A 16,514-nucleotide genomic window follows, 5' to 3' on the forward strand; every position below is an offset into this window, starting at 1 on the left:
GTGCTCGTTGGAGTGGGATCATTTCCATCTGCCCTCAGCAGCCCTGGAAGCTCGCCTCAGTTCTTTGGTCAGGCTGGTGTGCCAGGGCTGTCTGTTGATTTTGCGAGCTTTGGTATGTGTAAGTGCGGCAGCAGATTCCAAAGCTACAGCCATTGTGGTGTTATATAGAGCGGCAGCGTCATCCGCATTGTGTATGGAACTTGTATCTGTGAGAGGGAGGAGGGAGTCAGAGAATGAGTGCAGGTCAAGGTGTTTAAGATTTCTGCGAGGGTGTGAAAGTTTGTGGGGTGGGGATTGTAGACATGGAGTGGAGAGGGAAGAGAATGTGAGAAGGTTAAGGTCAGAAAGAGGAAGAGGTGAGTTAGAGAGGTTAGATAGGGAGCAGAGGCAGGTGAAGATAAGGTCCAGTGTGTGACCATCTTTGTGAGTGGCTGCAGAAGACAATTGAGTGAGGCCGAAGGAGGAAGTGAGAGATAGAAGTTTAGTGGCAGCTGAGAGGGAAGTGTCAATAGGGATGTTGAAGTCGCCCATGATGATAGTGGGGATGTAGCCAGGTGGTGAAGTGGTCAAAGAAGGTGGTGGCTGGCCCTGGGGGGCGGTAAATGACAGCCAGTTGGAGGTAAGTGGGGGCATAGAGGTGCACAGAGTGCACCTCAAAGGAAGGGAGGGTAACAGAAGGTGGCAGTGGGATTGGGGTGAAGGAGCAGTTATCTGACAGGAGAAAACCAACTACTCCGCCATGTTTGCTGCTGGGGAGGGGGGTGTGAGAAAGGTGGAAGCCACCGTACGAAAGTGCAGCAGAAGAGGCTGTGTCAGAAGGGGTGAGCCAGGTTTCGGTGATGGCGAGGAAGGAAAGTTTGGTAGTAACAAAAAGATCATGGATGTAAGAAAGCTTGTTGCAGACAGAGCGAGCGTTCCACAGAGCTCCCGTTAGTGGGACTGGGGAAGCGGGGGCTGGGCGAATGGGTATAAGGTTAGAGGGGTTACGGAAGTTTGTGATAGATTGTGGATGGGAGGTAGAACTGACTGTGGGAATGTGGTGAGGAGGACCAGGATTTGGAGAGATATCACCAGCAGTAAGAAGGAGCAGAGAAAGTGTTAGCAGGTGGGAGCAGGAGAGGGCATGAGGGGCTGTCTGTGCTTGGAGACAGAGGATTGTATGTTAAGTAACAGTTCTGAGGAGGAGGTGAGATGGATGGGGAGGATTGAAGAGGAGATGAACAGTTCTTTACTAGGAGTAGGGATTAGGGGAGTTTGCAGAAAGTGAAGGATTATAGGGGTGAAAGTGAAAACAAACAAACATTGATTGCAGTGACTGGCCAGTTACCTTCAGTTCCCTTCTGGTTCAATTCTGGTTTTAATTCTAAATTAATCTTCACACTTATAGGACACAGGTATAGGAATCACACTGCAGACTGAATTCTATGCAGACTTGTGCTATGCAATATATGTACAACTACGTGCATTCAGGGTATACAGTATATATACTGCAGTACGTCTGTGTTTGTTGTTTTGGGGTCCCCTCATCCAGTCATGGCTTGTCCTCTGTTTCGGCAGCTCGGCTTTGCTCCGGAGAGACGGTCGGTGGCGGTGAGTTTGTCTGTGTCGCCCATTACACCGCAAGTTCTTCAAGGCAAAACGGTGAGTGCTGCATTTCTCTGTATTGTGCACGATCCCCGGCCTCCGTACCGCACAGCCCTACTGACTGCAGAGGGTGCAGCGACCGGCACAGATCAGTCACATGGCTGCCCACTTGTTCTGACGCCAGAATGGTCGGCATTAGCACCTCATCATCACCATTAGAATCAGAACTTGGGGTCCCCTCTTCGCTTCCTGAAATGATAGCCAGATAGAAAAGTTTTGGCACAGCCCCCCAGGAAGAGAGGTGCGTGACAACCCCCCGAGATGCAGAGGTGCGTGATCCTCCCCAGTAGAGAGGTGAGCGACCCCACTAACCCCCCCCCCCCCCCCCCGGTACAGAGGTGAACGACCCTTAAACCCCTAACACCCCCCCCCCCCCCCCCCCCCCCAGGTACAGAGGTGAGCAACCCCCAGGTACAGAGGTGAGCAAACCTCCCCCCCCCACCAGGTAGAGAGGTGCACGACCCCCCAGGTGAAGGCAGCGGCTGTGTAGGAGGATTATTCCCGCTCCTCTACCCTCCTGGGAACATGTGTTGGAGGTTACCCGCTAGTCTGTGTGGGTCTCTCCAGCCCTGGTGGAGTTATTCCATGCACCCGTCCTGCCCTGGTGGAGTTATTCCTTGCACCCGCCCTGCCCTGGTGGAGTTATTCCATGCACCCCTCCTGCCCTGGTGGAGTTATTCCATGCACCCGTCCTGCCCTGGTGGCGTTATTCCATGCACCCGCCCTGCCCTGGTGGAGTTATTCCATGCACCCGCCCTGCCCTGGTGGAGTTATTCCATGCACCCGCCCTGCCCTGGTGGCGTTATTCCATGTACCCGTCCTTCCCTGGTGGAGTTATTCCATGCACCCGCCCTGCCCTGGTGGAGTTATTCCATGCACCCGCCCTGCCCTGGTGGAGTTATTCCATGCACCCGTCCTGCCCTGGTGGAGTTATTCCATGCACCCGTCCTGCCCTGGTGGAGTTATTCCATGCACCCGCCCTGCCCTGGTGGAGTTATTCCATGCACCCGTCCTGCCCTGGTGGAGTTATTCCATGCACCCGTCCTGCCCTGGTGGCGTTATTCCATGCACCCGCCCTGCCCTGGTGGAGTTATTCCATGCACCCGCCCTGCCCTGGTGGAGTTATTCCATGCACCCGCCCTGCCCTGGTGGCGTTATTCCATGTACCCGTCCTGCCCTGGTGGAGTTATTCCTTGCACCCGTCCTTCCCTGGTGGAGTTATTCCTTGCACCCGTCCTGCCCTGGTGGAGTTATTCCATGCACCCGTCCTGCCCTGGTGGAGTTATTCCATGCACCCGTCCTGCCCTGGTGGAGTTATTCCTTGCACCCGTCCTGCCCTGGTGGAGTTATTCCTTGCACCCGTCCTGCCCTGGTGGAGTTATTCCTTGCACCCGTCCTTCCCTGGTGGAGTTATTCCTTGCACCCGTCCTGCCCTGGTGGAGTTATTCCATGCACCCGTCCTACCCTGGTGGAGTTATTCCATGCACCCGTCCTGCCCTGGTGGAGTTATTCCTTGCACCCGTCCTGCCCTGGTGGAGTTATTCCATGCACCCGTCCTGCCCTGGTGGCGTTATTCCATGTACCCGTCCTGCCCTGGTGGAGTTATTCCATGCACCCGTCCTGCCCTGGTGGAGTTATTCCATGCACCCGTCCTGCCCTGGTGGAGTTATTCCTTGCACCCGTCCTGCCCTGGTGGAGTTATTCCATGCACCCGTCCTGCCCTGGTGGAGTTATTCCTTGCACCCGTCCTGCCCTGGTGGAGTTATTCCATGCACCCGCCCTGCCCTGGTGGCGTTATTCCATGTACCCGTCCTGCCCTGGTGGCGTTATTCCATGTACCCGTCCTGCCCTGGTGGAGTTATTCCATGCACCCGTCCTGCCCTGGTGGAGTTATTCCATGCACCCGTCCTGCCCTGGTGGAGTTATTCCATGTACCCGTCCTGCCCTGGTGGAGTTATTCCATGCACCCGCCCTGCCCTGGTGGAGTTATTCCATGCACCCGTCCTGCCCTGGTGGAGTTATTCCATGCACTCGTCCTGCCCTGGTGGAGTTATTCCATGCACCCGTCCTGCCCTGGTGGAGTTATTCCATGCACCCGTCCTGCCCTGGTGGCGTTATTCCATGCACCCGCCCTGCCCTGGTAGCGTTATTCCTTGCACCCGTCCTGCCCTGGTGGAGTTATTCCATGCACCCGTCCTGCCCTGGTGGAGTTATTCCATGCACCCGTCCTGCCCTGGTGGCGTTATTCCATGCACCCGTCCTGCCCTGGTGGAGTTATTCCATGCACCCGTCCTGCCCTGGTGGAGTTATTCCATGCACCCGCCCTGCCCTGGTGGAGTTATTCCATGCACCCGTCCTGCCCTGGTGGCGTTATTCCATGCACCCGTCCTGCCCTGGTGGAGTTATTCCATGCACCTGTCCTGCCCTGGTGGAGTTATTCCATGCACCCGCCCTGCCCTGGTGGAGTTATTCCATGCACCCGTCCTGCCCTGGTGGAGTTATTCCATGCACCCGTCCTGCCCTGGTGGAGTTATTCCATGCACCCGTCCTGCCCTGGTGGAGTTATTCCTTGCACCCGTCCTGCCCTGGTGGAGTTATTCCATGCACCCGTCCTGCCCTGGTGGCGTTATTCCATGCACCCGTCCTGCCCTGGTGGAGTTATTCCATGCACCCGTCCTGCCCTGGTGGAGTTATTCCATGCACCCGTCCTCCCCTGGTGGAGTTATTCCATGCACCCGTCCTGCCCTGGTGGAGTTATTCCATGCACCCGTCCTGCCCTGGTGGCGTTATTCCTTGCACCCGTCCTGCCCTGGTGGAGTTATTCCATGCACCCGCCCTGCCCTGGTGGAGTTATTCCATGCACCCGTCCTGCCCTGGTGGCGTTATTCCATGCACCCGCCCTGCCCTGGTGGAGTTATTCCATGCACTCGTCCTGCCCTGGTGGAGTTATTCCATGCACCCGTCCTGCCCTGGTGGAGTTATTCCATGCACCCGTCCTGCCCTGGTGGCGTTATTCCATGCACCCGTCCTGCCCTGGTGGCGTTATTCCATGCACCCGTCCTGCCCTGGTGGCGTTATTCCATGCACCCGTCCTGCCCTGGTGGAGTTATTCCATGCACCCGTCCTTCCCTGGTGGCGTTATTCCATGCACCCGTCCTGCCCTGGTGGCGTTATTCCATGCACCCGTCCTTCCCTGGTGGCGTTATTCCATGCACCCGTCCTGCCCTGGTGGAGTTATTCCATGCACCCGTCCTGCCCTGGTGGAGTTATTCCATGCACCCGTCCTGCCCTGGTGGAGTTATTCCATGCACCCGTCCTGCCCTGGTGGAGTTATTCCATGTACCTGCCCTGGTGGAGTTATTCCATGCACCCGTCCTGCCCTGGTGGAGTTATTCCATGCACTCGTCCTGCCCTGGTGGAGTTATTCCTTGCACCCGTCCTGCCCTGGTGGAGTTATTCCATGCACCCGCCCTGCCCTGGTGGAGTTATTCCATGCACCCGCCCTGCCCTGGTGGAGTTATTCCATGCACCCGTCCTGCCCTGGTGGAGTTATTCCTTGCACCCGTCCTGCCCTGGTGGAGTTATTCCATGCACCCGCCCTGCCCTGGTGGAGTTATTCCATGCACCCGCCCTGCCCTGGTGGAGTTATTCCATGCACCCGTCCTGCCCTGGTGGAGTTATTCCTTGCACCCGTCCTGCCCTGGTGGAGTTATTCCATGCACCCGTCCTGCCCTGGTGGAGTTATTCCTTGCACCCGCCCTGCCCTGGTGGAGTTATTCCATGCACCCGTCCTGCCCTGGTGGAGTTATTCCATGCACCCGTCCTGCCCTGGTGGAGTTATTCCATGCACTCGTCCTGCCCTGGTGGAGTTATTCCTTGCACCCGTCCTGCCCTGGTGGAGTTATTCCATGCACCCGCCCTGCCCTGGTGGAGTTATTCCATGCACCCGCCCTGCCCTGGTGGAGTTATTCCATGCACCCGTCCTGCCCTGGTGGAGTTATTCCTTGCACCCGTCCTGCCCTGGTGGAGTTATTCCTTGCACCCGTCTTGCCCTGGTGGAGTTATTCCATGCACCCGCCCTGCCCTGGTGGAGTTATTCCATGCACCCGCCCTGCCCTGGTGGCGTTATTCCATGCACCCGCCCTGCCCTGGTGGAGTTATTCCATGCACCCGTCCTGCCCTGGTGGCGTTATTCCTTGCACCCGTCCTGCCCTGGTGGAGTTATTCCTTGCACCCGTCCTGCCCTGGTGGAGTTATTCCATGCACCCGTCCTGCCCTGGTGGAGTTATTCCATGCACCCGCCCTGCCCTGGTGGAGTTATTCCATGCACCCGTCCTGCCCTGATGGAGTTATTCCATGCACCCGCCCTGCCCTGGTGGAGTTATTCCATGCACCCGTCCTGCCCTGGTGGAGTTATTCCATGCACCCGTCCTGCCCTGGTGGAGTTATTCCATGCACCTGTCCTGCCCTGATGGAGTTATTCCTTGCACCCGTCCTGCCCTGGTGGAGTTATTCCATGCACCCGTCCTGCCCTGGTGGAGTTATTCCATGCACCCGTCCTGCCCTGGTGGAGTTATTCCATGCACCTGTCCTGCCCTGATGGAGTTATTCCTTGCACCCGTCCTGCCCTGGTGGAGTTATTCCATGCACCCGTCCTGCCCTGGTGGAGTTATTCCATGCACCCGTCCTGCCCTGGTGGAGTTATTCCATGCACCTGTCCTGCCCTGATGGAGTTATTCCTTGCACCCGTCCTGCCCTGGTGGAGTTATTCCTTGCACCCGTCCTGCCCTGGTGGAGTTATTCCTTGCACCCGTCCTGCCCTGGTGGAGTTATTCCTTGCACCCGTCCTGCCCTGGTGGAGTTATTCCATGCACCCGTCCTGCCCTGGTGGAGTTATTCCATGCACCCGCCCTGCCCTGGTGGAGTTATTCCATGCACCTGTCCTGCCCTGATGGAGTTATTCCATGCACCCGCCCTGCCCTGGTGGAGTTATTCCATGCACCCGTCCTGCCCTGGTGGAGTTATTCCATGCACCCGTCCTGCCCTGGTGGAGTTATTCCATGCACCTGTCCTGCCCTGATGGAGTTATTCCTTGCACCCGTCCTGCCCTGGTGGAGTTATTCCTTGCACCCGTCCTGCCCTGGTGGAGTTATTCCATGCACCCGGTAAGGAGCATGTTTCGGGGGAGTGTGTTCCTGCCCAGAGCTCTGCGGCAGCTTCCTGATGTTAAGCTTATCTTCTCTTCTCTCCGCTGCTCTCCAGCCTGAGGAGCTGACACTCTTACTAATCAAACTGCGGAGACAGCAAGCGGAGCTGAGCAGCATCCGGGAGCACACACTGTCCCAGCTCCTGCACTTCCAGCAGTCGTGCAGCCCCAAGGTCAGCACCGATCGCTGTCAGTAATGGCGCCCTCACCCTTCACTGTCTACATTTATCCGACTCCATGTGTGAAGTTTCTCTCCTTCTGCCTGGGATGTGTGCCGGTGTGTCACCCCTTCACCACATTCTCATACCTACATGTTTCTGGGCCTACCGTGTGAGGTTCAGGTCTGTGCAGATGGCGCTCCAGCCTTATCCAGGGGTTTGCTGGAGACCTCAGACCTGGGCTCATGGAGATGTTATGGACAAGTCTTGTACATTGCACCAAGGGCTCTTTTATTACAGTAGGGGTGACTAAATGGGGTAGGATGAGGACAAACTGCCTATTCATGGAGGGTTAAAGGAGACCACTCCTGTGTGTCATCTTTTCATTTTTTTGAGAAGATGGAGCCATATTCCTTTTGATGAATGTTGAGTTGTTCATGTTTTACCTCTCTGAAGGTCCGCTGCAGAAACTGGATTCCTGATCTATGCAGATGTAGGGGAGTTAGTAGTCTGGAGGTGACCACAGGCCACACGTCTTTCCCCCACCGCTGGTCACACCACGTCTGCAATTATTGGTCCAGCCTGCTGGAGGAAGAGATCTGGGAAGAAAAGAGCATATAGGTCGGACGTCCACCACCTTAGCCATAGAAGAGCTCACGTCTTTTCTACAAGTATATGTTCAGCCTACTGGAGAAGCAGAGCTGTGAAGGGAAGAGCATGTAGAGGCAACCAGAGGGCAGACGTCCACCACCTGAGCCATAGCAGAGCTCATGCCAGGCCTACAAGTATCTGTTCAGTCTGGAGAAGCAGAGATGAGAAGGAGGAGCATATAAAGGAAAGTGGAGGCTGGACGTCCACCACCTGAGCCAAAGAAGAGCCCAGACCAGGTCTAAAAGTATCTGTCCACCCTGCTGGAGAAGCAGAGCTGGGAAGGAAGGACCATGTAGAGGAAACTGGAGGTCAGACGTACACCACCTGAGCCATAGAAGAGCTCACACCAGGTCTACAAGAAACTGTCCAGCCTGCTGGAGGAGCAGAGCTGGGATGTAAGGAGCATGTAGAGGAAACCGGGAACCGGACGTCCACCACCTGAGCCATAGAAGAGCTCACACCAGGTCTACAAGAAACTGTCCAGCCTGCTGGAGAAGCAGAGCTGGGATGTAAGGAGCATGTAGAGGAAACTGGAGGCCAGACGTCCACCACCTGAGCCTTAGATGAGCTCACGCTAGGTCTACAAGTATCTGTCCAGCCTGCTGGAGGAGCAGAGTTGGGAAGGAAGGAGCATGTAGAGGAAACTGGGGGCCAGACGTCCACCACCTGAGCCTTAGATGAGCTCACGCTAGGTCTACAAGTATCTGTCCAGCCTGCTGGAGGAGCAGAGTTGGGAAGGAAGGAGCATGTAGAGGAAACTGGGGGCCAGACGTCCACCACCTGAGCCTTAGATGAGCTCACGCTAGGTCTACAAGTATCTGTCCAGCCTGCTGGAGGAGCAGAGCTGGGATGTAAGGACCATGTAGAGGAAACTGGGGGCCGGACGTCCACCACCTGAGCCTTAGATGAGCTCACGCTAGGTCTACAAGTATCTGTCCAGCCTGCTGGAGGAGCAGAGCTGGGAAGGAAGGAGCATGCAGAGGAAACTGGGGGCCAGACGTCCACCACCTGAGCCTTAGATGAGCTCACGCTAGGTCTACAAGTATCTGTCCAGCCTTCTGGAGGAGCAGAGTTGGGAAGGAAGGAGCATGTAGAGGAAACTGGGGGCCAGACGTCCACCACCTGAGCCTTAGATGAGCTCACGCTAGGTCTACAAGTATCTGTCCAGCCTGCTGGAGGAGTTGGGAAGGAAGGACCATGTAGAGGAAACTGGAGGTCAGACGTACACCACCTGAGCCATAGAAGAGCTCACACCAGGTCTACAAGAAACTGTCCAGCCTGCTGGAGGAGCAGAGCTGGGATGTAAGGAGCATGTAGAGGAAACCGGGAACCGGACGTCCACCACCTGAGCCATAGAAGAGCTCACACCAGGTCTACAATAAACTGTCCAGCCTGCTGGAGAAGCAGAGCTGGGATGTAAGGAGCATGTAGAGGAAACTGGAGGCCAGACGTCCACCACCTGAGCCTTAGATGAGCTCACGCTAGGTCTACAAGTATCTGTCCAGCCTGCTGGAGGAGCAGAGTTGGGAAGGAAGGAGCATGTAGAGGAAACTGGAGGCCAGACGTCCACCACCTGAGCCTTAGATGAGCTCACGCTAGGTCTACAAGTATCTGTCCAGCCTGCTGGAGGAGCAGAGCTGGGAAGGAAGGAGCATGTAGAGGAAATTAGGGACTGAATGTCCACTGCCTCAGCTGGTCTAGTAGTGGAGGGGATATGAGAGTTGTACATAAAGTACCTAACAAAAGTGAGTACACCTCTCACATTTTTGTAAATATTTATTTCTATCTTCTCATGGGACTGCATTGAAGATCTGACCGTGATGGAGGACAGTAGTCAGTGTAAGGCTTGTGTGACAGTGTAAATGTGGTGTTCCCCGTAAATGCCTCAACACCGCCATTAATGTCTAAACCTCTGGCAACAAAAGTGAGTACACCACTATGAAAATTAGCCCTTTTCCCTCCCCAGTGTCAGGTGTGAATGGGGTGCAGGGGTTTGGTGTGATCGCTGTCGTTCTCCCCTACCTGTCACTGGAGTCATCATGGCAAAGAACTGAGGATCTGAGTGAAAGAATTGTTACTGTACATGAAGATGGCCGAGGCTATAAGAAGACCGCCGACACCCTGACACTGAGCCGCAGCACAGGGGCCACGACCAGACAGCGGTGTAACGAGACTGGGTCCGCTCAGGACCGGCCTCACCATAGAAGACCACAGACGTGTGCATGCTCAGCATCATAACCAGAGGTCACCTGGTCAGAAGAGACGTATGAGTGCTGCCAGCATTGCTGCAGAGGGTGTAGGATTGGGGGGGGTCCGCCTGCCAGTGCTCAGACCATACACATTGGTGGGGGGTCCGCCTGCCAGTGCTCAGACCGCACATGGGTGGGAGATCCGCCTGTCGGCGATCAGACCATACATGGGTGGGAGATCCGCCTGTCAGCGATCAGACCATACATGGGTGGGAGATCCGCCTGTCAGCGATCAGACCATACACAGGTGGGGGGTCCGCCGGTCAGCGCTCAGACCATACACAGGTGGGGGGTCCGCCTATCGGCGCTCAGACCATACACGGGTGGGGGGTCCACCTGTTAGCTCCACACTGCATCACATTGTCTGGCGGTCATCCCAGAAGGAAGCCTCTAACAGAAGGTGTTGGAGCGCAAGCTCTCCATCATTCACCGGCTCCATGATGTCCCGGAGGAAAGAGGAGGATTCCGGGACCACCGATGTCGCTCTCGTGACCTCCATGCCCAAGAGAGATGAGGCAGAAAATAAGAGTGGCCTCACAAAATAGTCACGCTTTTGGCACAATTTGGACCTTTTCACTTAGGGGTGTACTCACTTTGACATTAATGTCTGTGTTAGAGGGCATTTTACACCGTTATACAAGCCATGCACTGACTACTGTGCATTGTCAGATCTTCAGTTTGGTCAAATGCTAAGATATAAAATAATTCCTAAAATGTGAGGGGTGTACTCACTTGTAGGATAATTCTGCATGTCTGTAATATTCCTCTGGGGGTCTCTGGCTTCTGCACAGTCCTTTACATCTCTGTAGCGCCTGGTATAGTGGGTAGTGTGCTCCTGTTCACACTGGCGTCCTCACCGCTGACGATGGCGGCGTGAGTGATGGCGGCGTGAGTGATGGCGGCGTGAGTGATGGCGGCGCGAGTGATGGCGGCGCGAGTGATGGCGGTGTGACCATGCTTCTGCTCTCTGACCGCTCTCTCGCTCGCTCTCTCCTTTCTCTCTTTCTCTCTCGCTGCCGGTAGAATGAGATCCTCTCCCATCATCTGCAGAGGACCCTCGTCTGTGTGGATCGCCAGGTGGGATTTGGATATTTTCCTTTGTGTTTACAGGATTTTAGCGCCGTTGAGTCTTGGAGCTGAACAGCGGCTAAGCATGATTACCACCTTGCTCGTTCTGTCTGCTAGACTTGGCCTCGCTAGATTCAGAATATACGTTTTTTTCTTTAGCTATTGTCCACCTGTTTCTATTGAAACCCCTGCCCCAGCCGAGTGCAGTTATCAGAGGGGCGAGAAGCCAGAACGGGACTTGATCAACTGCGCTTTCTACTAATCCTACCTACTGTTGTCTGCACCTTCCTCTTCTCTCCATTGTCACCTCCGCCCACTCTTCTCCCTCCGATCTCCCGGTTCTCACCCCCTCTCTTCTGTCGATCTCCCGATTATCATCATTTGTCTTCTTCCAATCTCGAGGCGGTCATCCCCCCCCTTCTCCCTTTGATCTCCCGGCCATCAGCCTTCCTCTGATCACCAAGCAATGACTTGCCTCTCGGTGGTGGTTCCCTCCCTCCCTGTCTATCTCCCGGCGTTGGCTCCCTCCCTGTCGATCTCTGGGCCATCACGCACTCCCTCCGATCTTTAGGCTGTCGCTCCTTTGCCTCCGGGCTCCTCGGGCCGTCGCTCCTTTGCCTCCGGGCTACTCGGACCGTCGCTCCGTTGCCTCGGGGCTCCTCGGGCCGTCGCTCCTTTGCCTCTGGGCTCCTCGGGCCGTCTCTCCTTTGCCTCCGGGCTCCTCGGGCCGTCGCTCCTTTGCCTCCGGGCTCCTTGGGCCGTCTCTCCTTTGCCTCCGGGCTCCTCGGGCCGTTGCCTCCGGGCTCCTCGGGCCGTTGCCTCCGAGCTCCTCAGGCCGTTGCCTCCGGGCTCCTCGGGCCGTTGCCTCCGGGCTCCTCGGGCTGTTGCCCCGTTGCCTCCGGGCTCCTCGGACCGTCGCTCCGTTGCCTACGCGCTCCTCGGGCCGTCGCTCCGTTGCCTCCGCGCTCCTCGGGCCGTCGCTCCGTTGCCTCCGGGCTCCTCGGGCCGTCGCTCCGTTGCCTCCGGGCTCCTCGGGCCGTCGCTTCTTTGCCTTCGGGCCGTCGCTCCGTTGCCTCCGGGCTCCTCGGGCCGTCGTTCCGTTGCCTCCGGGCTCCTCGGGCCGTCTCTCCGTTGCCTCCGGGCTCCTCGGGCCGTGGCTCCGCTGCCTCCGGGCTCCTCGGGCCGTCGCTCCGTTGCCTCCGGGCTCCTCGGGCCGTCGCTCCGTTGCCTCCGGGCTCCTCGGGCCGTCGCTCCTTTGCCTTCGGGCTCCTTTGCCTTCGGGCTCCTCGGGCCGTCTCTTCTTTGCCTCCGGGCTCCTCGGGCTGTCGCTCCGTTGCCTTCGGGCTCCTCGGGCCGTTGCCTCCGGGCTCCTCGGGCCGTCGCTCCTTTGCCTTCGGGCTCCTCGGGCCGTCTCTTCTTTGCCTCCGGGCTCCTCGGGCCGTCGCTCCTTTGCCTCCGGGCTCCTCGGGCCGTCGCTCCTTTGCCTCCGGGCTCCTCGGGCCGTCGCTCCTTTGCCTCCGGGCTCCTCGGGCCGTCGCTCCTTTGCCTCCGGGCTCCTCGGGCCGTCGCTCCGTTGCCTTCGGGCTCCTCGGGCCGTCGCTCCGTTGCCTTCGGGCTCCTCGGGCCGTCGCTCCGTTGCCTCCGGGCTCCTCTGGCCGTCGCTCCGTTGCCTCCGGGCTCCTCTGGCCGTCGCTCCGTTGCCTTCGGGCTCCTCGGGCCGTTGCCTTCGGGCTCCTCGGGCCGTTGCCTCCGGGCTCCTCGAGCCGTCGCTCCTTTGCCTTTGGGCTCCTCGCGCCGTCTGTTCTTTGCCTCCGGGCTCGTCTGGCCGTCGCTCCGTTGCCTTCGGGCTCCTCGGGCCGTTGCCTTCAGGCTCCTCGGGCCGTTGCCTTCGGGCTCCTCGGGCCGTCGCTCCTTTGCCTTCGGGCTCCTCGGGCCGTCTCTTCTTTGCCTCCGGGCTCCTCTGGCCGTCGCGCCGTTGCCTTCGGGCTCCTCGGGCCGTTGCCTCCGGGCTCCTCGGGCCGTCGCTCCTTTGCCTTCGGGCTCCTCGGGCCGTCGCTCCTTTGCCTCCGGGCTCCTCGGGCCGTCGCTCCTTTGCCTCCGGGCTCCTCGGGCCGTCGCTCCTTTGCCTCCGGGCTCCTCGGGCCGTCGCTCCTTTGCCTCCGGGCTCCTCGGGCCGTCGCTCCGTTGCCTCCGGGCTCCTCGGGCCGTCGCTCCTTTGCCTTCGGGCTCCTCGGGCCGTCGCTCCGTTGCCTTCGGGCTCCTCGGGCCGTCGCTCCGTTGCCTCCGGGCTCCTCGGGCCGTCGCTCCGTTGCCTCCGGGCTCCTCGGGCAGTCGCTCCTTTGCCTCCGGGCTCCTCGGGCTGTCGCTCCTTTGCCTCCGGGCTCCTCGGGCCGTCGTTTCTTTGCCTCCGGGCTCCTCGGGCCGTCGTTTCTTTGCCTCCGGGCTCCTCTGGCCGTCGCTCCGTTGCCTCCAGGCTCCTGTCAGTTCACTAAGCTCTGCGCTGTCAGACTCTGCCCTCTTACTTGCGCTGTTGTTCCCAGTACCTAGCCACCCCATAGTTACTGGTGACTGTAGTCTTTGCCCAGGGTCAGATAAGTGTCTCCTGGGGCAGTTATGGCTTGTGGGGTGATGTCGCTGTGAGATTTTTGCAGCCGTCTATTAAACCTTGTGCTCCTCCATGTTTGACATAGATGAAAGACAATGAGCCGCTAATCAGCATGGTTCACACCATGATTGAGAACTCCGCGCTCAGACCGCAGCTGTTTCAGCAAGTAAGCTCAGTCATCATCTGCACCCTCACCCGCCAAGTGTTTCTCCCACAGTGACGTCATGTGCAATGTGTCCCTTCTGCTATATCATATGTAGAGGCTGTTCCCCCCACTATATCGTGTCGTGTACTCCTTTCGCCATACCATATGCAGTGGCTCCTCCCTCCGCTATATCATATGTTGCGTGCTCCTCCCCTGCGATATATGTATTTTCATCACATGAAGAGGCTTCTCCCCTGCTAGATTTACATGTATAAGCTCCTCCTCATGCTATGTGCCATGCAGAGGCTTCTCCCCTGCTCCTCTATATCACATGTATAGGTTTATCCCACCACTATATCACATGAAGAGGCTCCTCCCTCTCACATGTAGAAAAGACACCCCTGCTATGTCACATGGAGGCTCCTCCCCTGCTATGTCACATGGAGGCTCCTCCCCTGCTATGTCACATGGAGGCTCCTCCCCTGCTATGTCACATGGAGGCTCCTCCCCTGCTATGTCACATGGAGGCTCCTCCCCTGCTATGTCACATGGCGGCTCCTCCCCTGCTGCCACATATGGAGGCTCCTCCCTATATCACATGTAGAGGCTCCTCCCCTGCCATGTCACATGTGGAAGCTCCTCCCCTGCTGTCACATGTGGAGGCTCCTCCCTCTCTCATGTAGAAGCTCCTCCCCTGCTGTCACATGTGGAGGCAACTCCCTCTGTCACATGTGGAGGCTCCTCCCTCTGTCACATGTGGAGGCTCCTCCCCCTGTCACATGTGGAGGCTCCTCCCCCTGTCACATGTGGAGGCTCCTCCCCTGCTATGTCACATGTGGAGGCTCCTCCCCTGCTATGTCACATGTGGAGGCTCCTCCCCTGCTATGTCACATGTGGAGGCTCCTCCCCTGCTATGTCACATGTGGAGGCTCCTCCCCTGCTATGTCACATGTGGAGGCTCCTTTCCCCTGCTCTATTTACATGTATAAGCTCTTCCTTCCACTATATCATAAGTAAAGGCTCCTTCCCTGCTATATAATTTGTAGATTCCTCTCTCCACTATATCACATGCAGAGGCTCCTCCCTTCACTATATCACATGTAGAGGCTCCTCCCTCCACGATCTCACATGTAGAGGCTCCTCCCTCCACTGTATCACATGTGGAGTCTCCTCCCTCCACTGTATCACATGTAGAGTCTCCTCCCTCCACTATCTCACATGTAGAGGCTCCTCCCTCCACTATCTCACATGTAGAGGCTCCTCCCTCCACTGTATCACATGTGGAGTCTCCTCCCTCCACTGTATCACATGTAGAGTCTCCTCCCTCCACTATATCACATGCAGAGGCTCCTCCCTCCACTATATCACATGCAGAGGCTCCTCCCTCCACTATCTCACATGTAGAGGCTCCTCCCTCCACTGTATCACATGCAGAGGCTCCTCCCTCCACTATATCACATGTAAAGGCTCCTCCCCATGACCTCATGCTTGGCCCTGCATGGTTGTGTGTTGCACTCTTCCCCGGGTGTGCGCTCTGTGTGATCCCGCTGCCCATGTCACACTTACCCCAGCCTGGTGGTCTGCCATAGAGCAGGGTTGGGGGGAGCTGACAGATTGGGGAGTGCTGTGCTCATTTGCCATCATAACAAAAGAATTGCTTGCTTTCTGTTTCCAATTTCCCCCATGACAACACTTGTGTTTCTGCTTGTACAGCCTTACAAGGCATCAGTTAGACCTGGATTTAAGGTCTATGTGCTATATCACATGTAGAGACTCCTCCCTCCACTATATCACATGTAGAGACTCCTCCCTCCACTATATCACATGTAGAGACTCCTCCCTCCACTATATCACATGTAGAGGCTCCTCCCTCCACTATATCACATGTAGAGACTCCTCCCTTTGCTATATCACATGTAGAGGCTCCTCCCTCCTCTCACATATAGAGGCTCCTCCCTTTGTTATATCACATGTAGAGACTCCTCCCTCCACTATATCACATGTAGAGGCTCCTCCCTCCTCTCACATATAGAGGCTCCTCCCTTTGTTATATCACATGTAGAGACTCCTCCCTCCACTATATCACATGTAGAGGCTCCTCCCTCTATATCACATGTAGAGGCTCCTCCCTTTGATATATCTCATTTAGAGACCCTAGGAGCTTAAGGTCCGTACACAACGGGGGCAATGAATCTAGGACCTTACGGTCCATACACATCGGTGGGAAGGGCGGGGGGGCCTGACTTTACGGTCCATACACATCGATGGGGGGTGGGCGGGGGGGGCCTGACTTTACGGGCCATACACATTGGGGCAATGAACCTAGGAGCTTGCGGTCCGTGTACACCAGTGGGCCCTGACCCTAGGCCTTTATGGTTCGTATGCATTGGGGTACAGTGAACCTAGAAGCTTACAGTCCTTACACACCTGTGGGCCCTGACCCTAGTACTCTACGGGCCGTACACATTGGGGGGCCCTGACCCTAGGAGCTTACTGTCCTTACACACCTGTGGGCCCTGACCCTAGTACTCTACGGGCCGTACACATTGGGGGGCCCTGACCCTAGGAGCTTACTGTCCTTACACACCTGTGGGCCCTGACCCTAGTACTCTATGGGCCGTACACATTGGGGGGCCCTGACCCTAGGAGCTTACTGTCCTTACACACCGGTGGGCCCTGACCCTAGTACTCTATGGGCCGTACACATTGGGGGGCACTGACCCTAGTACTCTACGGGCCGTACACATTGGGGGGCCCTGACCCTAGGAGCTTACTGTCCTTACACACC

The 16,514-nt window shown here is 57.2% G+C and overlaps 1 protein-coding gene across 6 annotated transcripts in view; it reads left to right on the forward strand.

The window, feature by feature from the left end:
* Positions 1-16,514, forward strand: part of PLEKHA5 (pleckstrin homology domain containing A5) — a 139,679-nt gene that overhangs the window by 86,714 nt on the left and 36,451 nt on the right. For 5 of the 6 annotated variants that reach the window (XM_069762754.1, XM_069762755.1, XM_069762756.1 and 2 more), the window contains one exon: positions 1,558-1,641. In XM_069762754.1, coding sequence (XP_069618855.1) covers positions 1,558-1,641 — 84 coding nt within the window. Of the gene's footprint in view, positions 1-1,557; positions 1,642-6,906; positions 7,024-10,931; positions 10,986-13,666; positions 13,748-16,514 lie in introns of all 6 variants that reach the window. The other variant, XM_069762759.1, reaches the window with a different exon arrangement.

Source organism: Ranitomeya imitator, chromosome 4 (genome assembly GCF_032444005.1).
Source record: "Ranitomeya imitator isolate aRanImi1 chromosome 4, aRanImi1.pri, whole genome shotgun sequence".
Taxonomy (NCBI): domain Eukaryota; kingdom Metazoa; phylum Chordata; class Amphibia; order Anura; family Dendrobatidae; genus Ranitomeya; species Ranitomeya imitator.